This window comes from Camarhynchus parvulus, chromosome 4, assembly GCF_901933205.1.
Source record: "Camarhynchus parvulus chromosome 4, STF_HiC, whole genome shotgun sequence".
In the NCBI taxonomy this organism is placed as follows: Eukaryota; Metazoa; Chordata; class Aves; order Passeriformes; family Thraupidae; genus Camarhynchus; species Camarhynchus parvulus.
In genome coordinates this window covers 22,530,292-22,549,439 of record NC_044574.1, presented here as the reverse complement: position 1 = coordinate 22,549,439, position 19,148 = coordinate 22,530,292, and the positions used below count along the sequence as shown (strand labels likewise).

Below are 19,148 nucleotides of genomic sequence, written 5' to 3'. Positions count from 1 at the left end.
CCTCAGAAGAAATTCATGACCTACTTCCTTGATACAGTTTGCTTCATCAGAACTCTCCTGGCTGAGAAAGTATCAATGATCTTTCTCCACAATCTCCCTGTGTTCTACAGGATCATGCAGCACCACATTCATTTTGTTGCGTTTTCCTTCACTGCTTATTTTTGCTGGGTCTTTGATCAGCCTGAGCATAGATGCAGGTGAGAAAATCAGTCAAAAAAGTAATAATTAGGGAAGAGGTCACTGAATAGAGATAGCATAGAGGAAGAACTGGAGATTTTGCCTACCTCTGCCTAAAGATCTGAGGTGCTCACTCACTCTGATTCTCCTCCAAATAAATGTGTTATTCTCACTTTGCTATATTTTTGAAATTGCATGGGAGATGTCTTGACAGGCATGTACATTTTCCTTTCGCATAAAGCTCAGGATCTTGCAGGTAATTCCTACTACAGTCCAGGACTTCTGTCAACTCTCTGACAGGTCCTGTAACACTTGACAAGAGTGGAACTGAGTAGAAAAACAAATCAAAGGGGCTAGGTTTACTAAAAGACTGGCGCACATAGCCCAGACTGAAGTCAATAACCTTGTCTGTGGAAATCACTGCCCTTCTTACAGAGAATGGGGAATGCACCTTTGTTGGAAACAGCAAGGAGATCAATATTGTCTTTTAGAGGAAGGCATGGTGGTGTAACCTTCCCTGCTTTGTAAAATAATCACAACACTCATCAAAGCCAGAAAGAATTGTGATTTGAAATCCTGTCTTGCATCTCACAGGCAAAGAGTGGCTAACAGAGAAATGGAAAAGCTTCTCCTCCTACTGCTGTTTAATGTGCCCTCCTGAGTACCCAGGGACACAGATATCATGGAGTCAGAAAGGAGGAAGATACTCTGAACCTATCAGTGTAGTCCCTGGGAGGACAGGGCACTGGCTTCTGGGCCCCAAACCCTGGAGTCAAAAGCTGGCACTCTTCCACATTCTTACTGCCCTCTCTGGAATAGTTTGTATGCAAGAAGGGGCCATATCTTTTATTCTCTATGAAATATGCTCTTTCTTTTATTTATCAAAAAGGCAGCTTAGTTTCTGCATTCCCATTTTGGGATGGTATTTATTGTGAGGCAAAGAGCTTAGATTGAGCTAAAAATGAAATAGTGCCCTTCTATTGGGATATCTTAATGACTTTTCTAACACTAATATTTACACAGTAGGTTATTTGACTTACAATTAATGGTAAGCATGACAAACAATTAATGGTAAGCATACAAAGTGAATATTAAGTACTGCCCTGCAGGTAATGGATCAGATCATTAGCCAAAAGTTTAAAAATTCTGCAGCAGACGTCCATGGAAATGAAAAAAACAGCAAAAATACACTCACCTGAATGAAAACACTGGCTTGCCTGTGCCATGCACTTGTATGACTGAGAGGCAGAGGATACAGTCTGCCAAAGCATGTGGCCAGATGGCAAACTGTTTCCAGCCATGAGCAGCACTGGCATACTAAAGTGTCTGTTATCAGCTTCAAGCATTAAAGTAATTTCTGCACTATGCAAAAGAACTAACAAGAAAAGAACATGTAATTTACTCACAATAACTGCACTCTCCCTAGTTTTCCAAGCAAATATTCTGTGCTTCATTTTTTTCAAGGTGGAATGAAATAAAAAGTTACTCTGTGAGTAACATGCGTTAGTTGATAAAATGTATGTTACTATGCAGTGGATCAGACTTCTTTAGACAAAAGAGATCTATAAAGAAAAAAGTAAGTGAAATATTGACATTTATACTTAGTACCAGGCTTAAAAGACCTCAGATTTAATTTAATATATGCTAGGTGCTAGCAGCACTATTAATATCTCTCTTTGAACTTACCAGCTGCCTGCTAAATATTGTAAAGTATGCTGTTTCTTTACACAGAAATAGCATTGCAAGGTTTAGAATCCCCTCCATCTCTCTCATTTCTGCAGAATAGCTGATGCTGGATTTTTGACCTACAGATTCATTTGCAGGGCAGACCATTACATTTAACTGATTACAGTACTACCTCAGAAGATGGTTTGGTAAAGTTCTTGAGGGTCATAAGAAAATAAATGGCATAAATCTCATGTAGCCTATTTCTTCCTCTACACATTACATAGAATGATGGAAATATGACTTCATGCTAATCGTATTCTGGCTAATATGGTCATTCATATTCAATATAATACTTAACCTTTCTGGAACGCAGCACCAGAAATTGTATTTATGTCAAGAAAAAGAAGTACAGTGGCTTAGCAGAAAATATGTGCAGTCTTCTGACTGAAAATGCAAGTTATTTTTAGACTACATAAAAACCCATGCAGTTTCTGTGCTACATGGAAAAGCTGTCTGATCAATCTTGTACTTGTTTCCAATGGGCCAAGTGTAAAAAACAGTTAAGTATTGAAGATTTAGAGAATCAGAGATGATTCACAGGAAAATACATTCCCATCCCTAAAGCAGATGAAGGAATTCACTTACAATAGCTTAATCATGTAATATCAGCTCATGCTTGATTTCACTTTCTGTGTATATGTGTTGTTCAGAGCCAAACTATAGGGAAAGGAATATACATCCTTTGCCTTTTAGTCTGGAGGCTGTGAAAGAAGAGCAAAGTTTGCTGGGGGGAAAGTTGTGTATTTTGTCTTTAAAATCGATCACTTCGTTCTGAAGAGTTTCAAAATACACAAAGCTCTACTTTGATTATTTACAGAAGAATCCTTCCTGTTGGCAAAGTCCATCTAAAACAGGATTAATATCTGCAGACATGTACTTTACTCCAGATCAATGCCAAGAAGTCCTATGGAGCCATTCCTGATATGACCCCAAACCCACTTATATCAGAGGGAGTTTCTTACTTGTATGGCTTTTAAATCAGATGCAGTGTGAGAAGAAAAGTAATAATTTGATATTTATTTCTTGGAATTAACTTTACTGGAAGAGGTGGACTGTTCTGCTATGTCTTGTTCCATGTATTTATCTTCATGCACTTAAAAACAAATATATAAAAATAAATAGAGCTGTGTCCTTGGGGAAAATGAAATACTGAAATGCCCAAGCACAGATAACTTCTGCTGAATTCCCCAAAAGTACTGGGTCCTTAGCAAACCCCCTGAACTGGACTTTTAGTATAGATACATTTGACTGACTTTTGCCTCCCTAACTTAAAGTGTGTGGGGAAATTTCCCAGGAAAGCAAAAGTGAAATACAACTTAGGCATTCCAGACCTTGTGTGTATTTAGTTTTTACATTAGGAATAAACCTTAAAGTAACACCAGAACTGAAATTGGAGTTGATGAGATCCAGCAGAGCAGTAATAATATAATTTGGAATTCTCTCTGATCAGGAATGCACTCAAAATTAATTATCAACCATTTGTACTGAGAGACAGCAGCAATATATTTCATGGAACAATTAAAGCATGCATTATACTGAAGAACACAAAGACAGAAACACTTGAAACATGCCACTCCATAATTTACCATACTTCAATTTCAGTGTGATTTAAGGACACACCAAATATTGTAAATTGCCAATATTCTTTTAAAATCCCACTGGCATGGAATTCCAAATTTATAATGCTAGATTCTTTAGGTCTATGGAAGTTGAAAGAGTCTTATGCTTCCCTAGAACTGTTCAGGAACGGATTCCTGTCTTGCTCCTGAATTCAGGCCTGTCAGTCGCTTCCTCTGGCCCTTGCCTAAGACTGAAAGTGCAGAAAAGAGCTTTTATATATCCCCAATAGGTCTGTGGGAAGAGGAGCTGCAGAAATACTCTGTGGGTACCTCAGCAGACCAGTGAAATCACAAGGCCCGATGCAACAGCTCAGGTTACATTTGTTTAGATGTGGCAACTCTTGAGGCTGTGGTGAGACCCAATTCAAAATGTTTGGTGATTCTTTATCTCAGAGTGGTCACCTGTCCTCCATCAGCAAACAAGGAAGAGAACTGGTTATGGATGCCATTAACAGGTTCAGATTAAGAACAAGCTGCTGGCAATTTGAGAGGGCTAATGTAAATTTCAGTTGCTGTTCAGAGTACCTTGAGAATGTTTTTAATATTCTTTGGGCCCAGATGTTTTAAATGATAGGTGGAGATAACCTTTAAAGTTTGTACAATCCCTTTAAGGTTTGCACAGTACAGTATTAATTGAGCAAACCTTTACAGGTAACAGACTGACCTTTAATTTCCATTTCTCTTTTTCATTTTACAATCTTTCAGGACACAGTCATGCAAGGACAGCAGTTCAGGCAGATGGAAAAGCACCTATGTGTTATAATTTGCAGGATGTATGTAAATGTAAAGGTTCCAGTGATGCACTAAATCCGATTTTTCTTTGGTATTGTTGTGCAATGTAGAGTTTAAGCAGTTCACAATTTAATAAATATACTGGATATCAATCTTCCCATGTAGATTCCAAAGACAAGATATCTGCATAAAATTTGTATGAAAAGTATTTTCCCCTCATAAATGAGTCTTCATAAATTTTTCTGTAGAGCAAAAATAGCACAGTATGTATTTACCTAGAGTAAAAGCTATGAGTATATAAATCATTTAAATGGTAATATAATAGGCACTGATTTTATACAGCAGAAAAAAACCCACACAAAAAGCACAACCTAACAAATAACCCTAGCTTAACCAAAATCCAAACAACTTCCTTCTCCCTTAACTGAATCAAGTATTAGTAGAGGTCAGGCAGCAGTTAAGAGAAGAACTCTACATTCCCAAAGTCAGTGTTCACAGGAAATTAGTTCTGCATTTTTTTCAGAACTGTCTCCTCCTTGTGCTTATGAGTATGTATTAATTTTGATTATATTGTTTCATATTTGGAGAAAAGCTTGGGACTTCCAACTTACTCAGTGCACTAATTTAAGGACTGAATTTCATTTTTGCCCCATATGATATTACAATGCAGGCAAAAAGTGCCATAAAAAATCACTTTCTAAAATCAGCATATATGAAGTAGCTAATTCTGAATAGTTCCATTTAATCCCAGATCTGTGTCTCAATTTAAAAAGTGGTAATTGATAACTAAAAAAAAAACCAAACCAAACCAACAAAAAAACCCCACCAGCTGAAAAGAAGTGGCATATTTTATAGAACTTTCTCAAGAAATGGCAAGTTGCCCAAAGCCAGCAGTGCCAAAGTCAATTTTTCATTATGTTACTATAAATTAAAAATAATTATGCTTGCTGCAATAGAATCATCTCCAATTTTTGTTGTAAATGAAATAAACCTCATCTCACTATGGCACAACAGAGAGAAAAAGAAATGTGCCTAAACGGATTTCTGTGGTTTTGCCAGTCTAGTCACTGGGAGTGCTACTACTTTGGCCCATACTTGGAAAACCTGAAATAAACATTGAAGTCATTGGCTCACTGCAACCTCTTTGCTAACTGTTTCATTCTGTTTAAAAATTCTGATTCAGCTTGATTTCTTTAGTAACAATATCAGGCAGGCAGTTTTTAAAAGCTTCAAGACTCTGAGCTGCTAAAATATGCAGCAATAGTATGTGACAAGGTTTCCTTCACTATCAGAGATTTTACAAATCATGTCTAAGGACACTGGGTGTTGCTACATGAAAACCTCCATGCCCTTCTGTTCCAACTCCAGTTTTTTCATCAAAGGGAAGATAGAAAGTAGAAAAATAAACCCAGAAAGCTAAATATAGTCACACAAGATGAAAGCTACCCAACTCTCTAGAGATCTGGGCCAGTGTGTGCTTGTGAAAAATAGTGTCATGACAGCATCCAACCCAGCCCAGACTCTGTACTCCAGATGCTGGGTTCTTCTGATGAAGCCTTTGTTCTCCAGGGCTCTGAAGCTAAATAAGAAAGCGAGGCAATCAGGTGAATGTGTAAGAGCCAGAGAGATGGTTGTAAGGGTGTGATAGAAGTACAGAATGACACGTGCCACAGGTTGTTCCTTGTCTGATCTTTGGCATGGAGAGACGTGATCTCCAGCCTTCACAGCAGGCATGTCTCCTGCTGTGACACAATTTGTATCCTTTCCATCCCACTGGATACAGTTCACAAAATCTTTAACATTCTTCACTTAAAAAAATAATCAAGGACTTGCAGTTTTTTCTCTGCCTTATTATGACAAGATTGAGATTTAGAGTTGACTTAGCTATGTTTAGACACAAATGAGAAAACCTTTGTACCTTTTGTAAAGTATTTTCTTGGCAAATATAGTATAGAAAAGAAAATTTGGGATGGTGAAAGCATGGTGTTAGGACTGTTTTGCATTGAAGTCTAGCAAGTGACCACGGAGAGAACAATCAGTTGCATATCAGTATATCAGAGGGGACCTTATCACTCTCTACAACTTCCTGAAAGGTGGTTGTAGTCAGGTGAGGGTTGGTCTCTTTCTCCAGGCAACAACTGACAGATCCAGGGGACACAGTCACGTTCTGTGTCCTGGTCTGCACCAAGGGAAATATAGGTTGGATGTTAGGAAAAAGATTTTTACAGAAAGAGTGATAAAGTACTGGAATGGTCTGCCTGGGGAGGTGGTGGAGTCACCATCCCTGAATGTGTTTGAACAAAGACTGGATGTGGCACTTGGTGCCATGGTTTAGTTGAGGTGTTAGGACATGGGTTGGACTCAATGATCTTGAATGTCCCTTCCAACCCAGTGATTCTGTGATATCACAGACTCAGAGCCTCCTCAGGTTGTCACTGACCTCCAGTCTTTCCAGTCTCTAATACCTGCCATACTAAATTGTCCTGGGTTTGTGACATGAAACAGCAAATGCTGATCAGGGCAGATAGTTCTTTGCTGCTGCTGCTTTTTTGTAAGTCTTTCTAGGCCAGCTGATAATGCATGTGTGAGAAGTACCAAGAATTAATTAACTGTGGGCTCCTCAAACAAGTTGTCAATAATTCTGTTGTGACAGAAGTACAGTCATACCCATTTTGCTATGAGGACTGATCATTAAAGATCCTTCATTTCTCTCCACTAATACTGAGTAATCACTGTTAATCTACAGAGCTGCATAGGGAAATATTTGCACAGCAAATGCACAGCGATGAGCATAAAGTATTTCAGAAAGAAGAAAACCATGCATTTGTTACTGAATCATGCATGTTGGGACAGATAACGTTATATTTTTCTTGTAAAGTAAAACATTATTTTTATACCCACAACAAAACATGGACCTGCAGAACTTTTCAAGCAATCTTCAAGCAGCTTCATGCGAGTCTTCTGCAGCTCAGGACTGTCCCATTCATCTGCTTCAACTCCCCAGTATAAGTCTATGACCTGGAAAACAGTATGCAACAGAGTTACTTATCATATGCTCTTTCTACCAATCGAATTGAAAATGAGCTTTGCCAACATCCTGTGCACTAAGCTTTGCTTTTCAGTGTGGTAAAGTGCAATGAGTTCTACATCCAGTCCTTACACAGACTGGCAGGGTTTCCTCATAAAAATGAGAATTCCAGCCTCTTACTTTCCGTCCCAGATAGTCCCTCCTGGGACAGTCTCTCATCTCACAGTCATATGGAGATTAGCATGACAAGATCTTGATTTGATGCAGTCTTTTATTTGCTACTAGATTGCATATAATGGGTAGATAAGAATAATGAGAAAAAATTGAAAAAAAACCCCTGGCTCCATGAAAATTAATGGGAATCTCACTGTGAATCACAGTCAAGACCATGACTTGACACCCAGCGTCACTTGTATCCACAGGATACAAACTCATCCTGGGCACATGGCTCAAAAGAAAGATTAACAATGGTTTTACATTATCATACTTCCTTTGTTAGCTGATCCTCGTACTTTGGAAGCAGAGATTGTAGAGATATGCAGTGGCAGAGAGCTTGCTGTCCAGCCTTTCATATTTAGCTACAGACTCAGTTTTATGACCCTAATTAGTTGCAAACAAGCTCCTGGAAGAAACTATTCATGTTATACTTATTTGAACAAATTAAGTGATGATCTGTGATTTCATTTTAACTAAAAGGCTGAATTCTTACATTGGGAAATCAAATTTAAAAAGATAGTGATCATATGTATGATTTACTTTTGGAACAAAATTCATGGTACAGGCTACTACTCTCTCATTACTACTGATTCTTAACATCTTGTATGCAAGTTTAACAACAACAAAAAATGTCTAAATGGATAATTTAAAAAAACCAATCAAAATTGTGTTAATATATGAATATAGTACAAAATTACAGTTTATTTTAATATTGTTTGTTTTGTGGAAGCAGTCTGCAAGAAACAGAATCATAAAATTAGCTGTTGTCCAAACAGATTATAAAATTAGCCTGAAGATTTAATATAAGAACTAATAATAAGTAGATGTAAAACTAAATTTCAGCAGTCTTTCATCTGGTTAAACTTCTTGGGAAATTTCTCCTACCAATACCAAGATTTAAGACCAAATCCTAGAGCTATTTATGCCAATGTATAATTGCACTATCAACAGTTTGATTGAATATTTCTGCCTTAAAAGTTTGTGACTCATATCAGTGTTGGCTGCAGCAGGCACATTGTTACTAAACATGACAGGTAGTGTCCTGTGTGACTCACGATGAGTGAAAAAATCCAGGTATGGAATGCATTGAGTGTAAATAAAGGTATTGAGTGTAGCTTACACTGCCAAGAAAATACACTCAATAACTTTACTTTTTACAGAACTCTGTTGAAAAATTTTGCAGGAATTTGCATTTTCTGCTCTACAAAACTGTATTTTAAATAACCTTCCTATTTTCCTCACTTGCAGAGATTTCTTTTCTGTCCTTTCTTTTTAGTCTCATTAGGAAAAAAAAGTGTTTCCTTCTTCCTCTCTACTTTCTGTTATTTACTAATACAACTTTATTATCGAACTTCACATTGTATTAATCTGTGACTACTTGCATGATGTATGATAAAACTTAAATATTCTCATTATAAAATCCTTCAGATACCAATCTTAGCATACAGTAAAAAATGTTTTAATTACTTGTTGAATTAATTTATTGTGCTGCTGAGGTTCTTCTGAAATGTGAAAGCAATTTCTATTTTAATTAACTGTTCAGAAATCACATTAATTCTGAAAATGTGAAGAAGAAGCTCCCTGAAGTACCAGACAATTGCAGGGGCTCAGTGGCTGTTTGTTATTTTATGGGGTAACAGTTTTGGTGCATAGTATCTTAACGTGATACAATTTGGTCCTGCAAGAGTAAATATTTTACTAAACAAACCCCTGAAGACACCAAAAATTTCAAAGAAAAGGTCTCATCAGTTGATCATTATGCTAACTAAAATAAATAGGATTTACAAAATTAAAGAAATGGAACAAGGAGACAATTTTATCTGATTCTGAAGCATGTTTTTACTCATATTTGGAAAACTGTGTGACAAACAATCGAACTTTCAGCAAGGCTGCCAAGGTCATACGACAACTAGTGCCCTCTGCAAGAGTTCCTTACTCATAGTGGACTGACACTGCTCTTGTTCAATTCTATACTAGTCACCTAACAAGAGACTCTTCATTCATTATTCAGTGTTTCCTTTTGCTTACTTTAGCTTTTGTCCTACCAATCCTACAGTTTCACAGTTTTTGCTTAGGAGATAAAATTATTTTATTTTTATCACTTCCAAGAGCTTAAAAAAGAACTACAATTTCCATTCATGCAGAGTTCTACTTTCCTTCTACCATATATATGCTGTTGAAAATTATTTGAAACAGTTCATTGTTTTGAAGAAGAAAAGTGTATGTTGCTAATTAACTATGCTTGGTTAGCCTCCCAAAATTTTCAATTACAACTCCTTTCTTTAACCTCTCCATACTCTCCTGTAAAAATACTGTACTTCAGGTCAAAACCACCATGAGTTCTGGAAGTATTTTTCTCTCAGCTTATTTGCCTTCTTAGCCAATAAGTGTGTCTTTTTCTGAAATATTTTCTGTTACAATGAAAAAAAAGGCCATCAAGCCAACAAATTCATAGTATGTTTGAAGATAGTCAGTTCTGCTTCCACTCATATGGTGATTATGTCCAGTAAGAGCTCCCACCAGATCGATGACACCTCACAGATCTCACGCTTTGCAAAAACTGGAACAGTTTTGAGTGCAGCCAGGTGACTCAGTGAATCTTGCAGTAATGCATGAACTCAAATGCTTTTCATTTGGGTCATGATTTATTAGGTAGAGGGTGTCCTGAATAGTGCATTTGTGGTAGTCACATGTGAGGTAGCTCTTGTTTGGTCAGTAGAAGATTACATACCAGGATGAAAAGTTATGTGCTCTGCTCTGTACAAAGAAATATAAATTTACCCCTGTATCTGAAAATTACCTAATATTTTAACACTGCATGTAAAACTGTAGTCTCGATTTTGCATGCTAACCTAAGAAATTTAGTGTATCAGAATAAGAAAAAATAAAGGTCTTACTAAAGTCTACATCAGAGTCCCTTTCAAAAGGCTTTGCTACTTTTCCTTGGTTATTTTTGTACATCTTCCTACTCTGCTTCCCCAAAAATGTGATAGCTTTCTAGCAGTTTTCTGAACTGTGTCAGTAGAGCTGTCTTTCAGACCTCATATCACATAAAGATGCTGGTGTTGAAACTATATAATAAAATAATTTGCTTCGATGAATATTAACTAGAGTAAAGTTAATTGTTTGTCCCCTAGAGACTACATTACAATCTGTTTGAAGAAAGACATGTGTCCCCTCACAAAGAATTCAGTAGATTGTGATCTACTTGGAAGAGACATTTCCTTCACCAAGAAGTCTCCTCAAAGATAACAGAAATAAGGGGCTGATATTTTTGATGAATGCCACACGGTAGTAATACAAGAAAAATATTATTTAAATATCTTTTGCTATTCTTTTCATGTACCATTGCAGCTGGGACTTCCCAATCAGCTGATGAGCTAGGACCTTCAGATGAAATTCTTTTATAGCCATAATCAAAAATCACTGGAATTTACCATCATGCAGATTCAGCAACTCCACTGTGACTCAGGGAATTAAAACCAAATATCCTAATTTAAGAACTTGTTATTTTGATTAAAAACCAGCTGCATGTGCATCAAGAATAATACACTGGGAGGAACAGGATATTGCATAAAAGGCATTAGCTGTTTCCAAGCTACACTCTGGAGAGATGAATTTTTGGGGTCACTAAGTATGCAAGGAAAACTTGTGGATGCAGAGCTGGAATTTTTGGAAGACTGAACAACATTTTTGCAACATCACAAGCTGTATTTGTTTATCTTAGCAGAGAAATGGTTCCAGGCCTCCTGACATATGAAGGACTGTGAATTAGGACATACCTGATTTAAAGTACCAGTGACTTTAACAGTAATGCCAAACACACCTGTTTTAAATCAAATACAACTCTTTTTATTACCAACTGGCTCTTGCCAAAGATGTGTATGAGTCTTTCTCTCATAGAAAGAGGAGAAAACACAAACTTATTGAAGCATGGGAATGCTACAGCTGACATTAAAGAAAGCAAGTTCCATAGTATGCAATCACAATAAAAATGCACCATATTCAATTCATTTTGGTAATCAGTTTAGGCATTCACCTGGTAAATTATTTTCCACATTACAGTGGAACTTAAATATGGTTTCTAGAAACACAACACACTAATTTAGATCTAACATTATTTCTTCTTATATACTCTGAATACCTAAAAGAGAGGTGATGCTTTTTCATCTGTTCAGAATTTAACTCAAATCTGCTGTAAAATAAGTACATCAAAGTACTGAGAGAGCTAGGCCTGTTTAGCCTGGAGAAGATACAAATGAGAGGGGATTTTATCCAAGCACACAAATAACCTAAAGGTGGGTGTCAAGAGGAAGCAGCCAGGCTCTTCTTGGTAGCGCCAAGCAACAGGACAAGAGGCAATGGGCAGAAACTGGTGCATAGCAAGTTCCACCTAAACATGAGGAAGAACTTCTTCACTGTGAGGGTGACAGCACACTGGAACAGACTGGCCAGAGAGGGTGTGGAGTCCTCTTCTCTGGAGGTACTCAAAACCTATTTGGATACAATCCTATGCAACTTGCTCCAGGTGAACCTGTTTTAGCAAGGGGAATGGACTAGATGACCTCCAGTGGTCCCTTCCAACCCCAACAATTTTGCGTGTGATTATGTGAAATAGAAGTTTTTGTAAATTTCTATTTTACCAATGATATTTTAAAATGTTATCTGTTCTAAAGGGAGTTAATTTCAAGACAAATTAATACAAGATTCAACACAACGAAACCTACCTGAAATTCCAGGCCATAGTTTTCTCTGCAGAATTCTCTCAGCTTAGGATACACATGTTCTCTTAAGGCTCTCCTTTCTGCTATTGTATCTGTGTTGTGGAAAAAGATGCTATTAACAATATTGATACAAACTCCTCTTTTAGTCAGGGATACAGATTTTTCACTTAAAAATGAATCCTTAACATACACAGAGTGCTAATGAAAATCAAGTGCTGGGATCTAATCCCCAAATTGTATGTTGAACAAACACAGGGAAGTATTAGCATGTGTAAATAGATGTAAAATCACATAAATGTGTTTGTATGTGTCAAAATTATGCTTCATACACATTTTAATGTGGCAGCATACTACAATTCAGTGGAGCTGAATTAATTTTGTAATTCAGCAGTCAGAATTTCTTTATTGTTTCGACCTCTATTTAGTTTCCAGAAAGCCGAATTTTACAAATAAGAAACACCATGGAAAAAAGAGATATACCAAAGATGAAAGAGATCTCAATACTTAGAAACAAATCAATAACATGAACTAACAACACTGTCACAAATGTATCACTTTCTTCACCATCTTTAATCTAATAGTATCCTGAAAGGATAATTCATCATTATTAGCATTATTTTTCTTTTACCCAGGTGATTCCTCCTATAATACCAAATACCCAGTTCTGATATCATGTAATACTTATCACGCAAAATGACATGTTTTGATAATGAAGTACCATATGACAATGACACCAAAATTATTATTAAGTTCAGTATGTCCAAGTAAATCTCAACACATTTATGTAAAACCTACCACTTGCACATACAGTCAAATATGAAGTAAATTTGGTTAGTAGTGAAATTTTGTACAGAAAATAAATTTTATTCTCTTTCACAAGACTATGATATGTGATGGATTTTGCTACATTGTAACTGAGTTGAGATAGCACTGTTGCTAAGTTATTTCCAAAAATAGAACAAAACTGTTGTAAACCACTAACTCTGAGCGCCATGTGATGAAAAATGAAGTGTTAACTTATGAATTATGAGGAAGATCTACTGCAGGTAATGCATTATTTGTGTAACTGTGCTGAAACAAAACAATAGATTACAACTGATTTGATGCTTCCCATATTGTTGCAAAGGAGAGGCATATATGCAAATCTAGCAATGCTTTAGAGCCACAATCAGAGCCACAACTGATATACCTGAGTGAAATGTCTGTTCATAGAATCATGGCCACAGACTTATACTCTTTTCATCTAAAAAATCTAGGAGAGTGTGAAATCTGTAATTTAATTTATTATACCAAATGAATATCCTTCTCACTGTTTAAGTGTATCTTGGAAATATTACACAAATTTGTGGTATAATTACCACTTATTTTCATGAAAGAAAGCAATCCAGAAACATCCAGAGAATTATTTCTCCTGAAATCTTCACTAAGGTAAAAAAGTCTGCAAAAGGTTCAAAAGTACAGTCAGGTTTAACTCAGTTTATCTGAATTACCACAGTTCTTCCTTCACAAACTTTTGAGTGGAAAAAAGTCAGAGATGCTTTCAGAAAACATCCCCTCAAAGTGGAATAACGTAATGCATTTATGCTTTAATGTTTTAAAATATGCTATGCTTATGTGTTCTAATAGTGGTCCAAGAAGCATTAAAGTCCTTGCTACATCACAAGCTTTCCATTTGACTGCCCACACGCCATGCAAAGTGAGATTCTAAATCTGAAGTGTAGATGTCTTTTATATCCAATCTGAACACTGTTAATGAGAGACCCTGCTCTGGGCTACATTTGGATGAGTGTAGCCTCAGTTTCTCTGGGGCAGTCATTCCTCTCCCTGACACTCCCTGGCTTCACCAGCAGTGCTGTGCCCAGCTCTGGGCACTCCAAATCAGGAGGATGGGGAGGAAACTGGAGAGACTTCTGAGACAGGCCAGAAGCACATGGCCTACACAGAGAGATAGAGGGATCTGGGCATGATTAGTCCAGCAGAGAGTGTAAGAAGGAGCCAATGCAGCCTACGATTACTTCCAAGGCATTTACAAAGATGATGGAGCCAAGCTCTTTATGCCAGAGAGTACAACAAAGACAAGGATAACATATCACATCTTGGAAGTTCAGGCTGGGCACCAGGAGAAGCTCCTCTGTCCTTGGAGCTCTTCAAGACTCAAGTAGGCAAGTTCATGGCTGACCAAGTTTCTGCTGACAGCACTCAGGAGGGAGGTTAGCCCTATGCCCTGACCTGAGTACCCCTGCAGTAACCTGCAGCGACCCTCAGGAGAATGTGCAGGTTTGGTTTGGTTATCCAGGCTGCTTGTACACTGCCTGGGAAGACTTTGGCTCCTGTCTGGGCTAGTGGGAGCAAAGCTGTAGAGGAAAGCAGCTGGTCCCAAGGACCCAATGTTGATGCCATATCGTTTTCAGGGCATTTTACTTTACATTGTGCTCAACCCTCACAAACATTTGGAATGCATTTGGTGAGAACCTAGAGTTATCTTCCTGTTTTTTATCAAAAAGGAATCCATGCACACCAAGACACTCCTATGATGTGAGTCAGTGTATTAGATAGTGATGATCAAGAGATTCACTTCACTTGCAGATCTGGCTGAATACAGACACATCCTGCAAATATTTAGGAATAGAGTGAAAAAACCAGCACTCTCAGCTTAGAGCTGCCTGTGTCAGTACATAAAAGGGATGGATGAGTTGCTCCCTCCTTAGGATCCACAGTCATTAATTTTCTCTCATACTTTAGTGTCTAAATCATCCTTTCCTTGCAGAATGTAGTACACAGCTAACAAGGCTAATTAGTCAGAGGGTCACACAATGCCAATACAGCAATATTATTTTGGTTCCAAAGCAATGGTGTTGCTGTACCTTGTGATAAAAGCTAAATGTGTAGTTTGCTTTACTTGAAATACTTCATTTTTTTACCTTCACAGTAACTGAGACCCTTAGATCAGTCAATGATAGAATTTGTATTCTATTTTTTTTTTTTGCCTTAACACAGGTTAATTTTTGCATGCAAATTTATGAAAACACAGAGCATCATATCTTCATGATCAAGTAGAATAAACTCTGTTGAAAACTGAGTTATTACTCAGTTACTGAGATAAACCAAAATGATTCTTGCATTTTTAAATGAAAATCAATCATGACTACAGCTTGGTTATTAAGGAAGCAACAATCCACAGTTATTGTTTGCAGTTACTTAAATGTGACAGCGGACAGAATGGTCTTAGGGATATAAAATAGGTGAAGTTGCAGGAACAACAACAACAATAAAGAAGATTTTCTGGAAAAAAGCAGAATTTTAAATTATAAATAGGAAATATTTTGCCTGAAGTTTACAACAGGTAAAACCATGTTCTCCTACTGTTTGTTTATGCACATAGGATTTATACTGCAGAACCCCGCTGGCTCTAGTTTTAGAACATGGTGCTGCTCCCTGCAGCTTAACGTGCAGAGTCTTGTTCAGAAAATGAAACAACACACTGCAGGAGTAGTGCTACTTTGTAGTATCTTAGAAATGAAAGAGATAAAACATTCCTTCAACAAGAACTGTGGTCTGGATAAGACACTTGGCATACCCATTCTGTATTTTTATTCCTACTTTCATATCTAATGGAGTGTGCTTATCTAATTGGAATTTGAGCCTGGTGCTTATATTAATTTTAAGAATTCCTGTATTTGAAATCAGCTTTGAAACTTTAAGGAAACAGAAGTGTATATAGTTAAGATGAACTCTGGTAATTAGTATGGATGGCAGATAAGCTGGTTTAATTAAATATAATCTAAACTTGATTTAAAGTGATGGCAAATCTGTGAAGCTGGCAGCTCCTAACAACGTCACACAGGCAAATTCTACCTTCCAGGCTGCTGCTGCAGATGAACAGATTAACTAAATTACATTCTTCTAGCAGTGAAAATGAGACATTAGTTGTGAGATGAGCTTACTACACCTCTTAATGTTAATTCTGATACTCAGATATACAAATAATAGTTCACAATAAAGTTTGGGAATGAAACTACATCTGAAAAAACATAAGAGAAAACTTAACCCCCCACCCCCCAACCCTAAACTTGTCTCCAGTATTTAAACAAACCCAAACCGACAAGCCAGTGGCTTGCTGAGTGCACATCTTCCATACAAGAGCCATCTCTTGCAAATGGCTCCCTCCCAAGCCATACCCACACTGTCCTGCCCACCCCTACACCTGGAACTGACAGAGAATGTCAGCCCACTCTCCTTCTCCTCCTGCTCCCAGGGGTAATCCTGAGGACTGAACTGAATTAGTCACATATACATCTACATCCATCATGTCCAATAAACACAACTGTTTGTCTGCAGTGTGATTTCTGAAGGCTTGTGGCTCAGTCAAATCACTGCCAGTTTTCATTAGAGTATGCCAAGGTGCTGCTTCTCAGCGTGAACTATTCCCATGCCAAAGTCTGACCTTCAAACACAAGCTGTTCTGCTATTAAAGTCACTTATTTTAATAGAGCAAGTACATTTTTCATTCTTGTATTAGTAAACAGATGATGTGTATTTATAAACAGTTGCCAAACATTCATCTCTGGGATAAAATAAGTCATGGAACAGAGCCCTGTTGAAGAAATTTCAAAATGTATATGCTAGTGAAGAGAAAGAGTTAACATGGGCCTGATGGAAATTGCCTATTTTCAAGCACCAGCTATTCTGTCCTAAGACCAAATAGTTTATCTTCTTGCTGGTGCTGTACTGGTCTGAGTTCAGCCACAGTGATGTGAATGGCTGTTTTCATGTATGTGGGTTGCAGTCACACATGGACTGTACCCAGTCAAGGCTTGATGCAGCAGAACAAGGAGATTGCTCAGCCCTATTCTCCTATCATGTGCTGCAAACGAGGCGCCAATGTGGGACCAGTGAGCCCCACTCACCACGCTCAAAGGAGCAGCATGTTCAAGCTGAACATGCAATCTGCTCATGGAAAAGCTACCTGTGAGTACCCATGCATGGTGCAAGCTAAGGCCCTCAAGCAGAGGAAAATCCTAAGCAGGGAGGGTGTTTGCCCTGCCACTCTGACTGACAGAGGAATATTGCAACACCCAGCTTGAGAAAGCCAGCAGGGAAACTGCTGACTGACATAACAAGTTGAGGCAGGCAGCTGAACCTGGAAGAACCCAGGCAGAAAAAAAAAGAAAAAAAAAAAAGAAAAAAGCTGCTCTTGCAGCTGTTTCAAGGCACCACAGAAATGAATGTCATATGGGGTCACAGAGCTGTCTACAGGTGTCATCTCCAGGCAGTCACCCAAGAAAGAGCAGCTCCTCCCAGTACATGCAGAAGAAACAATTTCTGTATCACCTCCTCCATTCTTGGTGATCTCATGCTTTGCCATGGGTCAGGGCAGACACTTGCTGGAGGTTTTCACCTCATGTCTTGCAGGCCACTGCTCTGCTGCCAAAGTCTCCTGCCCAATTCACATCATTACATTTATCACCACATAATGTTGGAGTCTTCTGTGCAACTGTGGAAGCCCTGGATGAGCAGTGAACTTCTGATCTAGTCCTGATTGCATGTCCACTAAGATACTCAGCTATTTGCTTTTCTAAGTTTTCTAAATGCTTAGATTAGATAGAAGGGTAGAACAGATTCCTACTGTAGGATTTTTTAATGCATTGCAATATTAAAAAAATGTGGGTATTTTATAACTGTTGTCTGTTAACTGCAGTGAGAATTTCTGCACTTTAATTACGTAAGGTTAAAAACTACTTAGCAGCAGCGCCAAGTAAGAAGTGGCTGCCAAGCCTCTTAATGCTAGTATGTTCTTGACTCATATGAATGTTCAACTGAATTATTCCTCTTAAACTGCCTTTTTCACTGATAATGCACAACAGCACTGTGCTGCTAAAACTTCAAATACTAGGAGGTAACATGTCCCTAAATATTATGGAAAACTTGTCTCTGAAAATAATACCATAATAAGAAGTAATTTTCATTTCTATAGTGCCTTTCATCTCAGAGCATTTTGCAAGCAGTGAGTTTGAATCATGTAGCAGGTAAGAGAGGGGAAAAAAAGACTTGAGCTCCCTACTACCCTTGCCTTCCTAGAAAATGAACTACATAGACACTGATGTAATTTTTTCCCTTGGAGTTTCTGTTCTGAGAGAGCATTAGAATAGTCATCCAAAGCTACCCAAGATTAGGTAGACCAGGAACGGGAATAGGTTGGTCTGAGTCAATTCTCCCAGTGTCTCTCCCCCAAACAATGCCAACCTTGAGGTCTGTACTGGCTTTCTGGAAGGCAAACAAGAAAATGGACAGACTGAAGACCATTCATTAACTCAACTAACCCCCCAAAATAACTAACCATCCAAATAAATCCTGATTAGCAAACCACTGCAACATTACTGTGATGTAACAGAGGTGCGTGTCCTCACTCCACCTGATGGTCAGAGCTCTCTCAGGAGATCTGCACAAAGTCTGTGTGACTCAATCTTCTCAGTTCTTAAAAAACATGAATAAAAGACTGGACTAAGCATTTCAGCCCAAAGGAATGCCTGCTTGTCATGAAAGTCAGAAGAAATAATGAAAAATAACATTAAGATGGTAAGTAATTCTGAAATGTGTCTGTCAAGCGGGAAGAAATGACAGGATGTGATTACAAATTTTTGATCTACACCAGAACACTCAAACAAACACACTTTCAAAACAAAAGACCTAACCAGGCAGGATTCAAAATGTAGGGTGTAATTATAAGCCTAAAACTTCTAGTTGCAGAAATTACCTCTTCTTTTTAGTCCCAAATCAAACAATACCTGTTTTAAAATGAGGCATGGTTTTCTCTGAAATGTTCCATGTTGTCAGTTCAGTAAGATGACAAATATAAAAAACATATACATTAAGTGAACACATGCAACATGTATTTTTTAAATTATGTTTTTAAAGTTATAATGG

At 37.7% G+C, this 19,148-nt stretch overlaps 1 protein-coding gene across 1 annotated transcript in view; it reads right to left on the bottom strand.

The window, feature by feature from the left end:
* NWD2 (NACHT and WD repeat domain containing 2) overlaps window positions 1-19,148 on the bottom strand; it is a 51,267-nt gene that overhangs the window by 18,036 nt on the left and 14,083 nt on the right. The window contains exons 2-3 of the mRNA XM_030947530.1: window positions 12,228-12,316; window positions 7,158-7,274 (exon numbers count right to left, since the gene is read on the bottom strand). Of these exons, the coding sequence (XP_030803390.1) occupies window positions 7,158-7,274; window positions 12,228-12,316 (206 nt within the window). The remainder of the gene's footprint in view (window positions 1-7,157; window positions 7,275-12,227; window positions 12,317-19,148) is intronic.